Raw genomic sequence first — 22,437 nt, 5'->3', positions numbered from 1 at the left:
TTTCTATTATGGTTAAATGGTTTCTAAATTAGTATTTAATTAGCTACCAAAGTTTTTGCTACCAAATTGGTAGTTAAAATCTTGATAGTTAATTAGATACCAATTTAGAAACTATTTAGCATAGAAACTAATTTATAAACCAAAATATTTTTTAATCTCTAAAATGATCTCTAATTTAGTTACTATAACAATTAATTATTTTGTATCTATAAAATTGATTTCTATTTCATGATTTTCTTGTAGTGATACTAAAAATTAACATAATTTTTTATGGAAATTCTTCTTAAAAATAATATGTTCATGAAATCTATACTTTTGAATACTAACGGTTTTTTTTTTTTTTTGTATAAGTTAATCTTCACTGGTGCAGAAAGGCAAAATGAATGCGGCTATTTTACATTTATAAGCGCGGCTATATAGCCGCACTTGATCAGCATGCATTCTTAAATAAGAGATTTACAAGTGCGCCTATTTAGCCACATTCGTAAATGCGATTTATAAATGCGGCTATGGTAAATAGCCGCATTTTTATTTAATTATTTTAAAAAAATAAAAATAAAAACCCTAAACCCTAAGGGCAGCAATAGCGGTGGCAGCAACAACAACCGAGCAAATACGACATAACAATAACCCAAACAACAGGCAATGAAGCAGTGTCAATACAAGAAAACAAATACATAAGAGAAACGAAAAAATATATATAAACCAATGGTGAAGAAGAAAAAGAACTCGAAACGAATTTACAATTGCACAAAGAAGACAATGAAGGCTCGTAGAAAACGAGAGAAAGCACGAGAGAGCAAAAACAAAAGAGAAAATGAAGCGTCAAAGAACCCTTCGCCAATGCAAGAAAACAAACAAATAAGTGAAATGAAAAAAATTTATAAACCATTGGTGAAGAAGAAAGAGAGCGAATTGAAACGAACTTACAATGGTACGAGAACACAATGAAACTCGCATGAAGAGAGGAACACCAGAACATAAACAAAGAAAAAGCGTAAGTGACGCGCTTCAAAATTAGGGTAAAAAATGATTTAAGAATGCGGCTATTAAGAATGCGACTATTTAAATAGTCGCATTCATAAATCATGTGTTTTGATTTAAGAATGCAGCTATTACAAATAGGCACATTAGTAAATGAAATTAATTTAAAAAAATTTATCGAGTTTACAACTAACCCTAAAATCGTATTAAATAAATAATCGTTGTTTATACATTTTGTACTAGTGATTATTTAAATGTTGTTTATCACCCATTAGGTAGTAGGTGATAAAATGTAAAGGTTAATTTTAAAAAAAAGCCTACAATTCATTAAGATGGCATTAACTATTGTATGTGATGCAACATATATTTTAGAGGAAACTGAAGGAGGTGAATTATAAAATGTGTCTCTACAATGGTGTTTGTGGTAAAGAGTTCAATATACAAGTCTCAAACATGGAGACCTTTTGTCTTCTCATGCCACTAATTGTGACAAGGTTATAGTGTCATGCAACAAAATGCGGTAATTAGCCCAGTCTTCTTTAAAAGTGAAGTTTAGCAAAAATTAGAGATAAAATTAACAATATATTAGTAGTTTCATACCTTACTTTATAAGTTACTTTCATAAAATTAATGAAAGCAAAATTTATTTTTTAATATAATATCAGAATCATTTATAATTTATTCCATAAAAATTTATTGAGCTTACAAATTATTCAAAAGTGTAAAATTATTTTTTGCAAACAAAACAAAATAAAATTCAGGAATAAAAAAACAAGCCCTTCAGACCTTCCACCCCAATTGAAGTATCTTCTTGTCCACACTTGCATTCTGTTTTACTAGCCCAAAGGAACCAACTTTCTTTCCCCTCCCACCGTGAATTTTCCAATTGGATAAACCATTAGGGTCTGTGCTTAGCTTTTTCCCCTTGTGCTTTGAGCTCACACTTGATAATCTGCTGCCACAAACAGGGCTTGAACCTCCTCTCAGAGTCTTTACCCAATCAACCTTCTTCACTTGCTTCACATTTTGTGGCCTAAAATTCCGTAGAAAAGGACCATCCTTTTCTTCATTCTTCACCTCTCTTATTTCAACTTTACTTCTCCCTTCCATTCTTATGCTTATGTTAACTTCAGAAACTGCTATACCTCGGTTATTGTCAACTTCAAACGTTTCTTTTGCACTTCTTTCCTTCCTCTCCTGGTAAATCCGGTGCAACCGAAGAGCAAGCTGGTATATACCCTCCTTGATCTCTTTTTCCAAGTCATTTTCAATCTCCATTCCAAGCTCACTTCGTATCTTCAACTCCTCTGCCGAAATAGGAACGATGTTACACTTGTCATGCCACTCCCTTTTGCGGTTTTCAGTTTTTTCCTGTTGTTCAAATCAACGATGGAATAATCAGAAAACAACGAATGCAACCACATTGATATCACAACTGCAATTTAAAATCTTAGTCGGAGTTAAATTCAACCGTGTAACTGTTGAAACTAGAGAGAAGATAAACCTTTTGTGAGTCCAACGTTGAACTAAGCCAAGTACTGCTGTTAAACTCAAAACCTTGGCAATTCTCTGATGATAAATCTGCAAAAGTAAAACCCAGAAATAATTTGTGTTGAAAAGTTTGAGGAATATGAAAATAAACACTTTGAGTGCAACAATGACAGAACCTAGGATATCTGGCTCGGTGTACTCTCCTTGATGACCCATTATATGGTTGGTGGTTGCAGTAGCAGCATCGAACATGTGGAATTTATATATATGGCAGCAATGTTGTGCATGGGGCCTGTGACAAATTGTAAGGAATAGGACAGAGATTGGGGTGCTTAGAGAAAATGTGACAGTAAGAGACGGTGTTTCAATTGGTTCATGCAAATTTAGGCGCCAAATAGCTCTAACTGAATTAGTATGTGATTTGGGTGTGCATGAACCATAAGAAGAGACAAATTGTGCTTTACGTGGAAGGAATAAGGCCCCAGTTTGGTTGCCCTTAAAGCACAATCAATAATAGTAATGTTTGATGTGTCTCCCTTCGATGTGCACCTTTCCTTCGGGTTTTTAAGGTTAGTCTTCAAGTCATGCTATTCACTCTGTAACACAGCAATAATATCCATGTTTCCATTTTTACCATTCTTGGCAAACTAAATTAAAATATTTGATAAAAAAAAGTGAGGAGAACACTACTCTTATTTTTATTTTCATATACATATAAAAATCCAGAAACTTTGCTGTGAATGTAAATATTTAATACATTCTTTAATGCTCATGGTTATGGAATTTGGTTGGATGTCCCTTTCTATATAAAAGAAAAAATATCGTTGATAGCTGAAATAATTCACAAAAGTATTCGTGTATGTATGTATATATACATATAAATGTACTTACTCCAAGGTTTTTATATTTTAGAAGAAAAATTGAGATTATAATTAAATAATAAATATAATGTAATTATCCCTTATAAATAAAAATAATTGTACTATTGTTCTGAAAATATTCAAGAAAAATAACTTTTTAGAATTCAACTTTCTTCATTGTCATTAATATATACCCTAAAATAAATCATTAAATGAAAATCAATTTTTAAAATAAAATATAATTAATTACTATATTGACTAAAAAAATATTAATATTTAAAATAATTTTTATTATTAATAAATAATTTTTAACTTGGTATCTAATTAACTATCAAAGTTTTAGCTACCAACTTTAGAATTTAAAATAGTTATTAACTAAAACTTTAATAGCTAACTAGATACCAATTTAAAAACTAGTTTGTAAATTTTATTAATAATAAAAATCATTTTAAATACAAATAATTTTACTAATTTTTAAAATAATATATAATTTAATAAATATAATAATTAATTATTATTTTCTTTAAAACTGATCTTTATCTAATATTTTTTTTAATGATATATATATATATATATATATATATATATATATAATCTATAACTATATATAAAGGGGATTCCCCTCTTAACTGCTCTTCATTTTTTTCCCATTTTATCCTTATATTAATATTTATTTTTATTATTGTATTATGGTCATTGTGTCATTTCTTATTTTTTCTACAATATTTGGTATACGTAGTGGAGACGGTTTTGAATTGAAAGAGAGGTGGAAGAGTGGTGTTGAATTAAAAGAGATGTGGAGGGACAATTATGAATTGAAAGAGAGGTTTGATTTATTTTCAAAATCAGTTACATTTTATTAATATTTTATTTTATTTCTATTTTATTATTATTTTTATTATTTTGTAACTGGTTTTTTTATATATAATTTTTTTTAAAAGAACAGTTAAATATAAAGAGAATTATCCAAAATAACGTTATTTTGTAGACAGTTTTGAATTTAATTTTCTATTTGTTGCTTTTTTTTTTGAATCAGCATAACGGTTTCTCATTTTATTTACGAATCATTTCAATCAGCAGAACTGTTAATTTATTTACGAAACAATTTGAATAAAATATATTATTATTTTTTCACTTTTTACTGAATAGTTACTTATAATTTCATATTTGTTATTACTGGTTCTATTTTTATTTTTTGATAACAATTAACTATAAATTTATACTGATAATATAAGTGTGTAAATAATAATATCATTTATTCAATTTTAATATTAAAAATAATTATATATAAATTATAAAAATAAAAAAAAGTGCGGATAAACAGACACTTTTGATCACCCATATAATCCAGCATTATAAATTCATAATAAAAATTTGGGAAAAAAAGTATTTTGGACAAATGTATCATAAATAAGGAATAAATAAATAAGATAATCATTAAATGGTGCGAATAGGATGGTAAATACAAAATTTATGGTTTGAAAACAGTTTGTTGTTGGTTATATTGTGAATTATGCATGTGTCGTTAAATGACATTGGAAACTCAGTTGGGATGTGATGTGTGCAGGGAAATAAAGACAAAGTGTAACATGTAAACGCCTATAAGGTATTGCATATTGGCATATAATCTTATTTATTTTATTTTTTATTTCAATAAAAAATATTATGTAAGTGAAAAACATTACAAAATGATGTGTTTAATATTTTTATTAATTTTTAAATAAAAACTTTTATGTTAAACATCATTATGCAATTTGACATTTTAGAGCTATATTTACACATCAAGTAACATTAATTATTTATCATTGCATGAAAACAAAAAGTATTATTAAAAAAGAAAAAAAAATATGAAAAGATTAGACTAAAACGCATATGTTAACAAAAATGATACATAGATAAATTATACATATTTATAAAGAATTCTAAGAACAACCTAGATGATAGTATGTTATACCAATAAAAAGATTCTTTATGAATAAATCTTAAATTAACCAATTTATCACACAAGTATTCCATTCACAAAAAATACGAATAACCCTAAATTTGATTTTCACAAAATAATTAAAATAAATATTTCATCAATTACGAATCGTTAGATGACATTGATAGTAAACTTTTTAATATTTTTATTAGACTCATAAGTAATTTATCCAATTGTTGGGGATTAGACTCAATGGAAATGTATTCTAATAATAAAAAGATAAGTAACTAAGTCATTCCTTACCACTTATCAGCAAATAAATTCTCATGCCTTCAATTTTTTGTTCAAATTATATATAAATAAGAAGAATTCACCTATAATTTCTCATCACAAGACAAATATTTGTATTCCCTCCTTTTTTTCTTTTTTCTTTAATAAGTCAAATGACTAGCTGATATTTTTTTGAAATATTAAGATCAGTTTTTTCATGCTACTGCCTAAAACTTTGTTCATAAATATCTTTCATGTTACTTTCCAAACATTTTACATTATAGGCAGAGTAATTTGTCAAAATAAAAATACCTCTATTTTATAAATGAAAAAGAAAATAACATAATTTTATGTTTGGATTCAATATTTGACTATGTTTATGAGAATTCAAATCTAATTACAAAAATAACTAAGATAAACGTCATTTGAAAAAAATATCTATAAAATAGAAATCTCTTTAATATTGATTAACAAAACTCTTACATTTTTTATTAACAGTGAATAAATTAAACTAGAATAAGACTTTTTAAGAGTATTTCAACCCTTACAATAAGGATTTATTGTCAACCTACTCTTTTTCAAAGCAGACCAAAAAATGCCTACACTATTTGGCTAGAGCTAAAAGTTAAAGCTAAAGCTAAAAAATAAAATAAACCCTTCAATACTCTCAGAACAAATAGGCATTGCTCTGCATAATTATAATCAGAATTGCAGCAATTACCAGAATTTTAAAGCTGAATTCTCCTTCTTAAGAAGAACTTGACCAAATAAAATTGTTTCTGCACAAATTTTGGTCCTGAAGCTAGGAAGTTCCTCCTATTATTATTATTATTATTATTATTATTATTATTATTATTATTATTATTATTATTGAGCACGAAATTATCTAAAACAACAAAATTAATTCTAACAATTTAATTAAAAAGTAAATGTTATCAAAATCAATGAAAGAAATCTAACTAATATCAAACGAAAATTGGTCATCCTAACAATGTCTTAGTATTAATAGTGTTTGTGACAGTCCAAAAAAAGTTGAGAAGAGAATACAAAAAGAATATACATTACTATGATAAATATGAAAAACTTTAAATTCTTAAATTGTGGATAGAATTTAAATTTTTCTAATTTTAACTTATCCAATTACTCTCATAAAATTATAAAATTTCAATTTCTTTAAAATTTCTTACTCAAACAACATATTTTTTTTTCATAAAGTTAACATTTTATTTTATACCAGAATCGTGTAGATATGAAGATCGATAAAGTCATTATTTAAAACTCCACATGAAGCTCTTAATATTTGTTTAAAATACTTTAATTATTAATTTATATTATGATGATTGACTTAGTAAAGAGCATAAAAGGTCTACCACATGTATCAAACAATGTTTACACAATATCCTATTTGTCGTTCTATAAAGCACCAACTGCAGTTTGTGATAAGATTTCCAGTATTCAGAGGAGGTTTCTTTGGGGGTGGGGCAAAGATAGCAAATACATTGCCTGGGTTCGGTGGGAAAATGTGTGCAAATCAAAGGAGGAAGGGGGATTGGGGGTCAAGGATATTAAGAAGTTTAATCGGGCTTTGCTTGCAAAATGGAAGTGGAGAATGATGAGTGAAGAAGAAGGGAAATGGAAGGAGATCTTGGTATCTAAGTACTATAATGGTTTGGTTAATTTTCAAGGGTGTGGTAAAAATTATTCTTGGTGGTGGAATGATCTCGGAAAGGTATGTGAAGAAGGAGAAGGTGAGGGTTGGTTCCGTAACCATGTTTCATGGAAAGTGGGAAACGGGGACAAAATCAGGTTTTGGGAAGATACTTGGTTGGGCAATAATAAGCTCAAATTTCTGTTTCCTAGACTATATACCATATCCCTAGACCAAGGAAAATTGGTGGGTGAGGTAGGCACGTGGGGGGAGTTAGGTTGGTCATGGAGGTTAGGTTGGAGAAGGACTAGATTTGAGTGGGAAACTAGTGTAGAGGAAGAAATGATGAACCTTATTACAAGAACAACTTTGAACAGGGATTCTGAGGACTTTATTGAATGGGGGGGGGGATCCCAAAGGTGTGTTCTCTGTCCGATCTGCATATCTATCTCTGTGTAACTATCCCAATGACAGCCCGACAAATGTTTTCTCGTTGTTGTGGCAAGCCAAAGCGGTACCCAAGGATGTGTGCACAACATGGAGGGTACTAGTAGGGAGGTTACCAACGAATGATAATCTTATAAGGAGAGGTCTTGCAATCAACCCCTCGGTGTGTGTTTTCTGTAAGGCTTCTGAAGAATCAGCTCAACATATTTTTTTGATGTGTTTGTGTGCACAAAAGATCTGGGTTCTTTGCCTGCGATGGATGGGTATAGTGTCTGTGCAGCACAAGGATCTCCCAGTGCATTTTGAGAGTTTTCATCTCCCTCACTTAAACAATCAGCAGAATCAAGTCTGCAGGGGTCTGTGGATTGCAATCATTAGGAGCATATGGGATCAGAGAAATCTGATTGTGTTCAAACAGGGGATTCCGGATGCTGAAGAAATTTTCCATTCAGCTCAATTGGCCACGTGGCTATGTCTGAAATTTGGTACGGCTCCTTTTAGGTTTTCTTTCTCAGATTGGATTCTTAATCCACTAATTTGTATAAAGGATTTCTGATATGAGGGTAGAAGCTGTGTTGGGGGTAGTTTATGCAGACTTGTAACAACAGAGGCTAGATCGTTGGGCACTTCCTAGGTGGTGGAACCGCTGCACTGTTGTCTTATAAACTAAGAGAAACCCAACAGTTTTCTTCAACAACTTGTGACACATTTGGTCCAGCTGCCTGCATGACGTTGGAGTTAGCTGAACTCGGAATATCCTTTACCACTTTTATAGTCAAAGGTTTCTGACATAATGCCTGCATTGTCAGCTTCTTCTGTCCATGTCTTCTTTTCTGAGCAATTGCAGGACATGCAGTAAAGAGTTGCACCGAGGTTCCAGGCTGCATGTTGAAGTTGGTTTTTGACCACAGAGAGGAAAAGGCTAGCAGTGTAGGACTTCAAAGAAAGAGATGTTGGTTCTGATCCTGCTGATTGGGGCTGTTGGGGTATGAAGAGGTCTTGTTAAGGGATCTAAAGATGTGGAGGAGCCTAGAGTTGATGATGGTGGAGCGCTGGGAAAGTTGTGAGGCAGAGCTTTTTTACAGCTGGGATGCTATGATGTGCTTCATACGGAGGTGCATCTCCTATGAAGTTTGATTTGGAGAAGAGCTCCACTGGAAAATCAGCGTTGCAGAGTTTTCTTTCCAACTGGTGGTTGTGCCTGAACCATCTGTGGAAGAAACCTTTGAATTTTGAAAGGGTTGAGTATTGTGGTAAGAATATGAGGCCCTTGTTGCTGCTCCTGCCTTTTCAAAGATGCACATCAGGTTTAGCTCCATAGTCTTTAAGCTATCTGTTGACAAAGGCTGTGTGAGTGCCTCGTTGGATGTGGAGGAGTTGGCATGAGCTCAGCAGATACATGTGGTATGGAAGCACGTGCAGACCGGATCATGGAGTCCTAGTAGTCGGGCATAGCAGGGGAGATGTAGGAAGTGGTTCTGTTATAACTGCTGGTTTTTTTGTGTTTGTTGGAAGTTCAGGTTGGTGATTGTCATCAATACACCACGCTGTTGGTTTGCTTGTTTGTTGGAATTTCAGGCTGGTGATAGTCACGGTTAAACCATGGAGAGGCGCAACTGGTAAGCTGTTGGGCATGGTTTTGGGGCATTTACACTGGTGTTGTGTTGAAAAAGTGCTATCTTGATTCTGTTATGTTGCTCATTCTTGTTATTATACGCTACATGCTTAGCAGGTTCAGGGTGATCTAAATAGGTTAGGTGAACATACGATGCTTTTTCCCTTTTTCGTACTGTTTACAACACCTTTGGATGTATACGGGTTGGGACACCCCTGAAGTGTCCCATGTTTATATTTATTAATTCTTTGCTGATAAAAAAAAAAAAAAAACACAATATCCTAATGGTTGTCTTTTTATTCTGTTTTCTTAGTTTTTATATATATAGAGTACTCTATGAGTTAGCTAAATACATTGAATATGGTGAATAAACATTCATTCTCCAACTATTTAGAATTATTCAGCATTATACATTGAAACCTATTATTAATATTGCAATATATAAAGTATTATTGTTTGAGTCAGATTTTTAAAAATATTTTTTAATTAAATCTAAAAATCAAACTCAAGAATTAATATATTGATAAGATAGAATTTAATAATAAGCACAAAACAAAAATACTGATATCAAATATAAACAAAGTACTATATATAAATATCACCCTAATACACTTGAGTTTGAATAAATTACATTCAATCCCAAGAAGAAAGTTAATTACTCATGACTGCCATTACAATCATCAAGATGTGATAGAAAATGTGAAATGAGCTTATTTCTCTCTTCCTAATCTAGAGCTTCAATAAAAAAAAGTGTATCTATCTTGTTTTTTCTATGTTTGAATTTGTTATTTATTTGGATTAATAAATTCTCTTTTGAGCCATCTGATTCTTGCTCAAACGAGTTAATTATCACTTAAGCGAAAACAACATTGAAAATCACTTATTCTCTAGACAACTATCACTTAACTGATATGATAATTATATAATTCTTGTTCCAGCTAATATGTTCTAACTTGAACAAGTTCTACTCTAACTTGATTGTGAATTCGACAAAAGCTCCTATTATTTATTTATTTTCGTGGTTTCTTCATGTATTTTTTAATATTTCCTTTCCTCCATCCTTAATTACTTGAAATTTGTACAAAATTAAGATTAAATGATATCATTAATCTCATAATTCATGAATATATATTTGAATTAAAAAATTCTTAATTTTTTTTAATAATCTATGAGAAGTTACATCACTCTTTCTCATCAATAAATAATAAATTGTTCCATTCTTTGAATAAACATAACATATAATTCATATAATTGAAGAAATTTAAATTTGACAAGTCATGAGTTAAATTAAATAAAAAAATTGACATAATTCAAAATTTTATGACAATAAATTTATGAGTCGTCGTTATACATAATTTATTTTGTTCAGCATACACTTAACGTAAAACTCCGTGCTTCACCCTCGAATTCCTTAAATATGTCTACTACGATATTATAATACATTAATGGAAGAGACTTTATTCTTTTTATTTTTATCGACATTGTCATATAAATTTTCCTACAATTTAAAAGTAAAGCTAAACATGTATTATATTCTTTAGTCTTAATAAAATATCTTTAAAAAATTCATGATAAAAATATCTAGTTTTAAAGTAAACCATACCCAATATAAAAATTAGTCTTGCCAATATTATTTTTTTGAAAATAAATTAAATTTTTGACATCATTTATGAGAAAAATACAATTTTAGGTTACTTTTATATTTCAACTTTCAATTTATACAGAATTTTTATTTTTAACTTATAAATAAAGAAATTAATTTTATATTTTTCTACCTTCAAAGTCCTTGTAGATTTTTATTTTCTAAATAGACGTAATCAAAGTAGTTGACAATTTGATTTTCTTTAGGAGCTTGTTGACCAGCTTACCACATAAAGTTGAGCTTCTGGTAGGTCAGACTCAAAACCAAAGGCTGCTTGCTTTCCCACAAAATGACCAAACCAAAAATTGTTAAAGGTATAAATAAATTAAATAATATACCTTTAAATAAATTGTTAAAGGTACACCAAAATTAGCCAAAAGTATAAATAAATATCTTATGTATAATTAAAGGTACGATGCAACTACTTCTTTATACAACAACAAATTTTAAAGGAATTTTTTATGTATCTTTTACTATTATTTATTATCTAAGATATAATCCAACAAGGTAAATTATTTCTCCTCTTAAAGTAATTACTAATCTTATAAAACTAATTTCACTACACAAATTTAGTTAAAAAATGTAAAATCTATCAATAATTTAATTTAAAATTATTTAAATATTAGTTTTTAATTATTAGAAAAATCTACGAAATAAATTAATAAAAATAATATAATATATAATATTTTTTAAGACTAATAAAAATATAATAAAACTTTGAATTGAAACTTTAATATTTTTTACTTTTTAGAAGAAAAATACTCGACCATTCCTCGATTGACACTAACAAATCCTAACTTTATAATTTATTTTTTTAATTGCTGGTATATTTTTATTAGTTCTTTAACTGTGGATATATTTTAATATTACCTTTTTTTCATCTATCTTAATTGTTATTATCTTTTAACAGATACTTTATTTTATTTATCTATCTTTTTCATTTGAATCGTGATATTTTATGAAGACATAGTTGACTGCCAAAAATATAAAGGCACTAGAGGTTGGAAATTAAAGAACAATAGAAAGGAACTAAGAAACTTTCCGCTTCCTTCCGAGGTTCAACATTCTGCGATACACAACGCAACAGAAGGAGCCGGCACCGTAGAACAAAAATACATACCCAATTGCTATTGTAACCACTGCAAAGGTTGTCTCTCTTGTTTCTTTCACGTGATCTCATTCAAGTAACAGCACATTCCACAACAACAAGTATTGAAATTCGATTCGTCACTCTCCACAGACTCTTGTTCATGATGGGTTCCATGTCGCACGTCATCACTCTTCATGGCCTACCACCTTCTAACCGTAATTGCCATGCTTTTTCTCACTCCAATCCTCGTTTCATGACAATGGCGGTACCTACCAGAGTCGCTGGCGTATTTCCCAAGGTTAAGAGTCAAAGCTCAAATTCGAAGTCCACCGCCGCAATTGATTTCAACGACCCTGATTGGAAAACGAAGTTCAACGACGAATTTGAGGAGCGTTTCAGACTCCCCCATGTCACTGATATCTTCCCCGATGCTGCTTCTATGCCCTCTACGTTCTGTCACAACGTGAGGTTGGTTTCTCTTTGCTTCCTGCGCAATTTAGCCTGTGATGCGACTCCATTAACCTTTTTTTTCCAAACTAGATATGGTTTTCAGTACCATTCTCTTATCAGAGTCAGAGTTTCACGTAATTAAAATAAGCTACATTGAATTTCAATGTAGGTTATTGACGTAAAAACTCCTATTCTCTTATCAGAATTTTGGTACTGATCATTCATGTAATAAAGGTAATGCTACGTTAAAGGTCAATATAGGTTTATTGGGGTAAAAGTCTTGTTTTTTTTTTTAATTAGAATTGGAGTTTGACATTTATAATTCACCTAATACAAATCCTATTCTCTAAGAACTGAAATTTTGCATTGATATTTGATCATTCTTGTAATAAAGGTAATGTTACATTTAAAGTCAGTAAAGATTATTGAGGGAAAACTCGAATTCTAATTGGACAAGAATAATAAAAGCACCTAACGAAGGTTACGTTTTTAGTTTTGTTTGTTTGTTTTGACGTGTTTTAACTGCAATTTTTTTCTTGTTTATTGGTGATGTCTATGACTGTGGCAGAACTCCCAGGACTAGCGACTTTCCTGGTAATTATCCTTTGGATGAGGATTGGCATGGCTATATAAGTGAAAATGACAGAGTGCTTCTTAAGGTATGTCTCATTCGTACTTCATGTTGTTTGAATTTAAATTGATTACTGAGAGGTGCTGATAGATGTTATTACTGTTCATAGTAATTCAGTTTCCTGTTTTCCGTGGATATTTATTGCATTCATGTTTCAAATTACGGTTGTAGCCGCAAATGTGGTTATGGTTGCAGCTGCATCAGGGGATGCAATCCGCAATTTGAAACCACACATGTATCATCAAATTCTGGTTACCTTTGTTGTCATTGTTGTATTATTTTTCTTTAGTCATGATATTTGGACTTTTATTGTTGCCTTCACTGATTTTGAATCAAACTAGTTCTCTTGGTGAGAAATTGTTAATACCAAACGACTAATATGAATTGACACCTTAAGTTGGAATGTGGTGCTTGGTTAGTTGGTTGAAAAGCTGTCTCTCTGTCGTTAAAACATTACATTCGTCGTTTTAGAGAGAACAGTTTTTTGCATTTTTCACTAATTCTTGCATTGGTATGTCTTTGTAAATATAATTGAAGGACAGGGAAATGGTTGTGTTAGATATTAATTGATGATCTTATTCTATAAAGTTTATGATACAAGTGTTGGCAGTTCTGAATGTTAATTTCCGTTTGTTTTGATCTCTCAGACAATATACTATTCATCACCGACATCTGCTGGCGCGGAGTGCATTGATCCTGGTTGTAATTGGGTTGAACAATGGTACGCATTTGATTTCATAATTCAAATCTGGAATGTAGTGAGTTATTATGCTTATGCCTGTGAAGGAGATAGTAATATTGGTATGTTAAGAACAGTAGTGTGCTATTTTATTCGGACTTGGGAGGTTTGATATTTGTATGGACAGAGAATGTATTTTTTTTGTCGTAAGGAGCACTTACTGCTTAAACAAAAGTGTTTCTTGACTAATCTTTTTCTTGTTATGGAATGTACGAGGAAGTTTGGAACTTCAAGAATTCAGTTTCCCTTTCTACCTATAATTTCAATGATTAAATCCTTGTCTATGTAGTTCCCAATCACCATTGAATTTACTCGTTATATTTTATCCTTATTGGACAATAGGATGGGAACATCACAATTACCTCATTGCTTTGTTTTTACTTGACAGTGTGAGAAAGTGAGATTGAGAGAGAAGTTCCTGAAACTTGTGATAATAGTTACTATTAATATTTATAGAGCTATTAAATAGTTATGTCTTTCTTTCTAGTCTTCTTAATGTATATAACTTTTTTTCTACGATTATCATATTTGGTAGCATGTTTTGAAATCCTTTGTAGGGTTCATCGAGCTGGACCTCGGGGAAAGATATACTTTAAACCAGAAGAAGTAAAGGCCGCAATTGTTACTTGTGGAGGGCTCTGCCCTGGTCTTAATGATGTCATCAGACAGGTGAGTTTAATATCAAATTGACTCTCGTAAATCTCTTGACGAATTTTATATAAAATATCAAATCTTTGCAAGTTCTCGTAAAGTTAAGGCAACAAATTAATAGAAAAATGTAACATTTTAATGCATTGATTTTACTGTACCATCTCATCAATACGTTGCCACTAAATTATGTGGGCAGTGAAATACTTCTGTGTCACAGTTATTGGCAAACCTTATATATATTCTTTGGTTTCTTGTTACTGTCTTAAGTATGCTTTATACAACCCCATTTCCTTTGCATTTAGTTTTAAAACGAAAATTATAGTCATTAATTTGTTTCCCAATGTTTGATTCAATAATGGATGTCCTGCAGATTGTAATCACACTCGAAATATATGGTGTAACAAAGATTGTGGGTATTCCTTTTGGTTATCGTGGATTTTCTGACCAAGAGCTGACAGAAGTTCCCGTAAGTAATCTCATGCTTCCTTTCTTGCTGACTTTTGGTATATATATCTTTTGATTCGACTAAATATCTTTTGTAATTCTATTGAACTTTCCTTCTTGCTAATGACTAATGACTGTTTACGTATTGGGATTTCATTTGTTAGCTGTCAAGAAGGGTGGTTCAGAATATTCATCTTTCAGGTGGAAGCCTACTAGGTGTTTCACGTGGAGGACCGGGAGTCAGTGAAATTGTGGACAGTTTGGAGGTGATCTATTATTATATTAATAAGATTGATGATTTCAGAGTTTTTTTGATAAGATTGATCTATTATTATACTGACTATTGTTTGATGTGAATGTTATTAATTTCAGGAAAAAGGGATAAACATGCTATTTGTGTTGGGTGGAAATGGCACACATGCTGGTGCAAATGCAATTCACAATGAGGTTTGTAATCCTTTATCTGTATATTAATTGATCACATTCAGTTGGATCATTTTGTGATCTATGTGATTTCTTTTGAGAAATCATTACGAAGTTGGCTTCCTATTTGGTTCTACTCACTGCCTTTTCTTTTCTGATTACTGAATGTTAACATTAAACTGTATATTAGACCATTGTTTGAGATATACATTATGTTTTATATTGAAGGATTCACTTATATTTTGCATACTATTAGAATATCTAAGCTTGCCCTGAGTGTCTAGTGAATTTTTTTCAGTGCCGCAAAAGAAGGCTTAAGGTGTCTATAATTGGGGTGCCTAAAACTATAGACAACGATATTCTATTGATGGACAAAACTTTTGGCTTCGACACTGCGGTTGAAGAAGCACAAAGAGCAATAAATTCAGCATACATTGAGGTGAATATAATCAGATTTGAGTCAATTTGACTAAACCCGGTAAAGTTTTCAAGTTGAAGATTAGGATATTTACATTTCATTCGTTTTATTAGGCACATAGTGCATATCATGGAATTGGTATTGTGAAATTAATGGGTCGTGACAGTGGATTCATAGCAATGCATGCTTCCTTAGCTAGTGGACAGATTGACATATGTCTGATTCCTGAGGTATGTATGATAAAAACTGGTCAGTTCAGAACACTTTCTTGTTTTATTGATATACTGATGCAAATTCTTGCTGCCATTCAAAGGTTCCTTTTAACTTACATGGACCTCGTGGAGTTTTGAGTTATCTCAAGTTCCTTATAGAAACAAAGGGATCAGCTGTAGTCTGTGTGGCAGAGGGAGCTGGACAGGTGACTTGAGAAATTATTTTTCGCAAATAATAATTGAATATGCGTTATTCTGCTCTAGGGGTGTGGCAATCAGTAAAAAAACAAACATTGTTCTTTTGTAATTTATTTTTTTGAAGATTGCTACATTCTGACAGAGAATTAGAAATTTAAACTTCTAACTGATATATCTTCTTGATGCAGAACTTGCTTCAAAAAACTAACACTACTGATGCTTCTGGAAATACTGCATTTCGAGACATTGGTGTATATATCCAACAAGAGGTTTGTTATTACTTGTTTATGATGATTGCAATAATCTAAATGGGCTGAGACTTGATTGTAAAAATGGATATATATTGTGAGTCTTTTTTCTTTTTGAATTTAGTTATGATATTGAGCTGCTTTCCTACTTTTATTTCTGTTAAAAGTTAAGACTCAAGTGCATTTTTTGGGGTACGACACCAAGCATATATGGTTTCTGCTGCAATTGTTCTATGCCTAACAACTTGAATGTGGAAAAGTTATTAATAAAGATATCTGTCTTAATTTAATTTTTAAAATCTAAGTGGTTAGTTCTAACAACTGTTTTATTTCAGACTAAAAAATACTTCAAGGAAATTGGTGTTCTTGCTGACGTGAAATATATCGATCCAACATATATGATCCGTGCATGTCGAGCAAATGCTTCTGATGGAATTTTCTGTACTGTACTTGGACAAAATGCTGTTAGTTCCTCTCCTTCTCTATCTTCTGCTTCTTGCACATATATTATTTCGCTTTTACTATTGGTTCTCATAGCTACTTTATCGGCCTTATAATCTCAATCTCAGAAATTTATTTGATATTTCGATGAGACCAGCTCGAGGATATACTTCATAACTGTGTTTTGGTTCTTTCTTTTCTTTAGTTTATGATTATTAGGTATGTATGACTTTGAATACAACATGCCTTTTTCAAAACTACATCCATTTTTCACCCGATATTGATTAACAGATTTTGTATTGCAGGTTCATGGTGCATTTGCTGGATATAGTGGCATCACAGTAGGAGCTTGTAACACGCACTATGCTTACTTTCCCATCCCCGAAGTGATATCTCATCCCAAGTTGGTGGACTCTAACAGTCGAATGTGGCATCGATGCTTGACTGCAACAGGCCAACCAGATTTCATTTGATTATTTTTCCATTTTAATACATTCAAAGCTTGGGAATTCAAGCTTCCATAGAGTAATATCATAGATATAGCTTCAACAAATATTTTAGGTGACTCTACCCAACATCATCGTAACTGGAAATAATACAGAGGATGTCACTTCCTCATTCAAATTATTACTTAATTGTATAGCATTGCAAATTCTTAGTGATTCCATTTGCATTCAAAACCCAAATTTGACAGGAATGACCAAGCTTTATTTGCTTGATTTTGAGAAATTTGTTGTAAGTAAAGAGTATTCTAAGGACATTCCAAGTGGAAGTCTATTTAGTGTCTTTCAAGACATGCCAATAATAGAATTCAGTACTTTAGTATAGTAATCTCTGTTGCATTGATATGTTTATGGTACCGGCAACGGGTAAACATTTGTTAAAAATTCGGACTACGGGTATTTTAATATTTAATTAAATATAAATATGGTTATATCGGTGATTCCATATATATAAGAAATAAAATTAATTTATAATATATAAGTGAAGATAATTTTCATTTTATAAGTCAGTCTTATAAGAAATTGTTAGACTTAAACTCATTTTCTAAGATATTAAAGTTAATCTAACAAACTTAGATTTATTTCTAATAAATTAAGTTCTAAACAATTTTTGGTAAAGAAAATACCATAGGTATTTTTGAAAAAAAAACAATTTCGATAAACAATGGCAAAAAAGTCATTATAAGAATATCATTAAATAGACACCAATTTTAGAGATAAAAAATAATTAGTTATTATAGTGACTAAATTAAAAACCATCTTGGAGACTAAATTTTTTTTTTGGTTTCTAATATTGATAAATAGTTTCTAATTTGATATCTAATTAACTATCAAGTAGTTAAAACCTTGGTTTTTTTATTAGCAATAAAAAATAAATAAATGGGAAGTGGTCCAACCCTTTTACAAGAACAAATAGAATTCAACTCCTAACTCGACACGCAAAACAGTCGGACAAAGGACCAACCAAACCAAGCGTTAACTAGCTTTACCGAATCAGCCGTATACAGGCCAAAGGATCCAGAACCCAACAGGGGTAGGAAAAATAAACTTCGCGGGACTTTGCAGAAATCCAAGACCACACATTTACTTGCGTCGAGGCAAAAACTTCTAACACATCTGTCACTCCTCCATTAAAGACGACCGAGTTCCTATGCTTCCAAATTTCACTCACAATTCCAACCCAAATTGCCCCCCAAACATCATTAACCGAAACAGATGCCTGACTCAACCTGAATTGGATAAAATTTTGCATAGGATCGAAATGGATTACGAACGACACTCCAAGCCACTCAAAGCAAAGACACCAGACCCTCCAAGCAAAGTCACAAACAGAGAATAGGTGACTCGACGACTCTTCAACCTTCCCACACAAGTAACATACAGGGTTTTCAACCACCACCCTACGCCTTACCAAATTAACCCTAGTCGCAATCCTATTTTCCAACACCCTCCACGCCAAGAATGCAGCAGAAGGCAAGACTTTACACCTCCACAACCCACAGTAAATCAGAGAGGACTCCCCATCACTAACCCTCCTTACCTTAATATAAGCTGAGTTAACAGTAAAACTTTGAGACCCCTCAGCCTTCCAGACCCAGCTATCCACCCCTCCCACATCCATCTTCACCCCTTGCAGCAACTGACTCAACTGCTCCTCCAACAACTTCTCCTAGTCAAAGAGGGGTCTACACCAGCACATATGCCAAATCCAAACACCATTAGACCAGTTCCCGATCTCGGCCACCTTAACAGCTTTAGCCGTGCTAAGCGAATACAATCTCGGAAACATTCCCTTCAGGGCACCACAGTTCAACCAGCTGTCCTCCCAAAATGAAATATTCCCTCCATCACCAACTTTTCACTCAACCCCATCTTCAAAACTTTTGCCCCAGCCCTTCGAAGCCCATACCTCCTTCAAGTCTCTCCATCATAGGGAACCCCTGCAAGGTTTACCTTCCGCTCTCAAATTCCTCCATCTACCATATTTAGAGTCGAGAATCTCTTTCCACAGACCTCCCTTGGCCGAACCCCACCTCCAAATCCACTTGCCTAGCAGGGGCAAGTTAAAAGTCCTTAAATCAATGATTCTAAGACCCTTCCTTCATTCATTTTCTTTGAGTTGCGGCAGCTTCCGCGCCAGCAAGATACAGACGGCGAAGCCAAAGCAATACTAAACAAGCGAGAAAAGCCCTATCTATTCTATTAGTAAAGCCTAAACTTATTGAAAACGAAAGCGCTAACGAGCAAGAAAACGGGAAGGTTGGTTCGCAGACCTTATTCTAAGAGGCCCAAGCGATCTTCCTTCCATCAGAGCCTCACCCCCAAAGGAAATTCCTTTGGATCCGAACTAACTTGTCAGCCACCCCTGATGGCAGTTTGAATAAGGACATAAAGAATAACGGGACTGTGGAGAGGACTGAATTAATCAAACAGATCCTCCCTGCCATCGGCAGACACCTGCCTTTCCACCTCGACAACTTGCCCTGAACTCTCTCTAACACCCCATTCCAAAAAACACCGCGCTTGTGGCACCCACCTACCGGTAACCCTAAAAAAATGAAAGGAGTTACCATCACCTTACAGTTAAGAATAGCTGCAAAATGCTAAAGCGAACACTGATCCAACCCCGTCCCGCCAATTCTGCTTTTTAAAAAAATTCACCTTAAGCCCAGAAGCAAGCTCAAAGCAAAGCCAAATAGCCTTAATATTAAAAACACTTTTGGTATTCGCTTCGTAGAAGAATAAGGTATCTCAAACGTATTGTAACATATTAACCTTCACTTTAGCTCTTCCAACCTCCAGACTGTCAATCAAATTCTTCTCTTCAGTCATCCTAGACACCCCAGCCAAGCAAGCGGGTCACCTTGACGAAGTCCCCTCCTAGGAGTAAATTCCCCAGTTGGGCTGCCATTCACTAATACAGAGACTGAAGCAGATTCTAAACAACACTTTATCCATCGAATCCATTGAGCACAAAAACTCAGCCTTTCCAACATATAATATAGGAACTCCCAACTAACTGAGTCATATGCCTTTTCATAATCAACTTTGAAGAACACACAACTCTTCTTCTTCCTTCTATATTCTTCCAGCACCTCATTCGCTACCAGCACACTGTCCAGCAAACCCCTACCTTCAAGAAATGTAGACTGTCTAACATCAATCACTTTGCTAATCACCTTTTTCAAGCGTAGAGACAACGCTTTTGAGATAATTTTATACAAGCATAAAATTATCTCAAAAGCTTGGTAGCTAATTAGATATGAATTTAGAAACTATTTATCAATAATAAAATATAAAATTATCTCTAATTTAGTCAATATAATAACCAATTATTTTTGTTTTTAAAATTGATTTTTATTCAATAATTTTTTTATAATGAATCAACATTAATTAATTTTTTTATTAACATTCGAGGAAAAAGTCTCTCCCACAATGATTGACTGACAAAACTCTTACTAATGTTAATTGAAAAATAGTAATGACATTCAACCACAAAATAATAATAATAATCTCAAATCCAAACTAACATCAACTAAAAATATTTCTGACCTACATTATTAAAAAAAAAAAACTTTGAATAAAATCTCGACTAACATTAAAAATAAGCTCAATTGATGTAAAAAAAATTAACTTCAGAAAAGTATACTACAAGAAAATCATTAAATAGAAACTTATTTTAGATATAAAAAATAATTAGTTGTTATAGTGACTAAATTAAAGACCATTTTAAATTGATATCTAATTAGCTAACAAAGTTTTAACTACCAATTATTTAGATTCTAAATTTAGTAGTAAAAATATTGGTAGCTAATTAAATACCAATTTAAAAACTATTTATCAATGATAGAAACTAATTTAGAATCTAATAATTTTTTTAGTCTATAAAATAGTCTTTACTTTAATTACTATAACAACTAATTATCTTTTATCAAATAATTTTATTGTAATTTTTTTTATCAGCAATAACAAGATATATATATATATAATAATAATAATAATAATATTAACTAAGAAAAGTCTAACTAATCTTGAATGAAAAACAACATTGGGTCACATCAAGAATAAACTAACCAAGCACATTGTTAGGTATGAAAGGCAAATTACCATTATAACAAACTAAAACAACAAATTTACCTTTCTTTATACGCCAAATGGCATATTTTCATGACACTATTTTTTTTATGTGTCTGAACTTCTTACTAAATTAGTATCTAAATTCCTTAAACATTTTTTTTTATTGTGAAAACACTTCCAAAATACTCCAAGTGTATTTTATTTTCTTATTATGAGAGTTAAAAGTTCAGTCCATACTTTCCATATGCTCTTTGAAGTCTTTCTTACTTTAGACACAATGAGATATTAACTCATTAAAGAACATTTGTCTCTTTGAGTATTATAGCTTACTTTGAGTTGTCCAAGCATGTGGAAAGTGAGATCAAAACTAAATTAGGTTTTCACAAAACTCGAACTTAATTGACTTTATTTTTGTTATGATATTAGACATCCCAATAATATACTTATCAAGGCAACTCAACTCATATACATACACTACAATAAAATCATGAAATAGAAATCAATTTCTAAAAACCAAAATAATTAGTTGCAATAGTAACTAAATTACAGACCATTTTAGAAACTAAAAAGAAATTTGGTTTCCAAATTAGTTTCTATTATTTTTTATTATTGTTAAATAGTTTCTAAATTGGTATCTAATTAGCAACCAAGGTTTTAGAGACTAAATTTAGAAACTAAATAATTGGTATCTAAAACCTTAGTTGCTAATTAGATACCAATTTAGAAACTATTTAACAATAATAGAAAATAATAGAAACTAATTTAGAAACCAATTTTTTTTTTAGTTTCTAAAATGGTCTCTATTTTAGTTCCTATTGTAACTAATTATTTTGGTTTCTAAAAATTGGTTTCTATTTCATGATTTTCTTGTAGTGATACCATGGTTTATCTTTGTAAAATTATGAGGGAAAAAAATTATGTAAAATTGAATAAAAGAATTTAAACTATTTTTTTATCTTTGTAAATTGAAGCCTTGATAGAACTAACACAGAAAATTAGTAAACCTTTTTCTATACATAGATTTCATCAATATT

The 22,437-nt window shown here is 31.6% G+C and overlaps 2 protein-coding genes across 2 annotated transcripts; one reads left to right on the top strand and one right to left on the bottom strand.

Annotated features, from left to right (window-relative positions):
• Nucleotides 1–1,635: 1,635 nt before the first annotated feature.
• Nucleotides 1,636–2,768, bottom strand: LOC137809686 (uncharacterized). Its single transcript, XM_068610783.1, has 3 exons — nt 2,652–2,768; nt 2,489–2,565; nt 1,636–2,355 (listed from the first exon to the last, which is right to left on the bottom strand). The coding sequence occupies exons 1-3, from the start codon at nt 2,725–2,727 to the stop codon at nt 1,765–1,767; spliced, it is 744 nt and encodes a 247-aa protein (XP_068466884.1). The 5' UTR covers nt 2,728–2,768; the 3' UTR covers nt 1,636–1,764.
• A 9,127-nt stretch (nt 2,769–11,895) lies between these two features.
• LOC137811333 (ATP-dependent 6-phosphofructokinase 5, chloroplastic) lies at nt 11,896–17,650 on the top strand. The gene is made up of 13 exons (XM_068613025.1): nt 11,896–12,436; nt 12,987–13,077; nt 13,697–13,770; nt 14,346–14,457; nt 14,810–14,905; nt 15,048–15,149; nt 15,256–15,330; nt 15,605–15,745; nt 15,838–15,954; nt 16,038–16,142; nt 16,323–16,403; nt 16,718–16,846; nt 17,129–17,650. The coding sequence occupies exons 1-13, from the start codon at nt 12,129–12,131 to the stop codon at nt 17,294–17,296; spliced, it is 1,599 nt and encodes a 532-aa protein (XP_068469126.1). The 5' UTR covers nt 11,896–12,128; the 3' UTR covers nt 17,297–17,650.
• Nucleotides 17,651–22,437: the final 4,787 nt, after the last annotated feature.

Source organism: Phaseolus vulgaris, chromosome 2, assembly GCF_000499845.2.
Source record: "Phaseolus vulgaris cultivar G19833 chromosome 2, P. vulgaris v2.0, whole genome shotgun sequence".
NCBI lineage: Eukaryota > Viridiplantae > Streptophyta > Magnoliopsida > Fabales > Fabaceae > Phaseolus > Phaseolus vulgaris.
Note: the sequence above shows the minus strand (reverse complement) of the source record. Positions and strands in the feature narration are given on the sequence as shown.

What these genes read in the sequence shown, in the direction of transcription:
- LOC137809686 (XM_068610783.1), bottom strand. Translation starts at nt 2,727, where the DNA reads ATGTTCGATGCTGCTACTGCAACCACCAACCATATAATGGGTCATCAA. An exon ending in CACCGAGCCAGATATCCTAG is followed by an intron (nt 2,566 to 2,651) that starts GTTCTGTCATTG and finishes TTACTTTTGCAG; the next exon opens with ATTTATCATCAGAGAATTGC. An exon ending in CAACGTTGGACTCACAAAAG is followed by an intron (nt 2,356 to 2,488) that starts GTTTATCTTCTC and finishes TTTGAACAACAG; the next exon opens with GAAAAAACTGAAAACCGCAA.
- LOC137811333 (XM_068613025.1), top strand. Translation starts at nt 12,129, where the DNA reads ATGATGGGTTCCATGTCGCACGTCATCACTCTTCATGGCCTACCACCT. An exon ending in CAAATGCAATTCACAATGAG is followed by an intron (nt 15,331 to 15,604) that starts GTTTGTAATCCT and finishes AATTTTTTTCAG; the next exon opens with TGCCGCAAAAGAAGGCTTAA. An exon ending in TAAATTCAGCATACATTGAG is followed by an intron (nt 15,746 to 15,837) that starts GTGAATATAATC and finishes TCGTTTTATTAG; the next exon opens with GCACATAGTGCATATCATGG.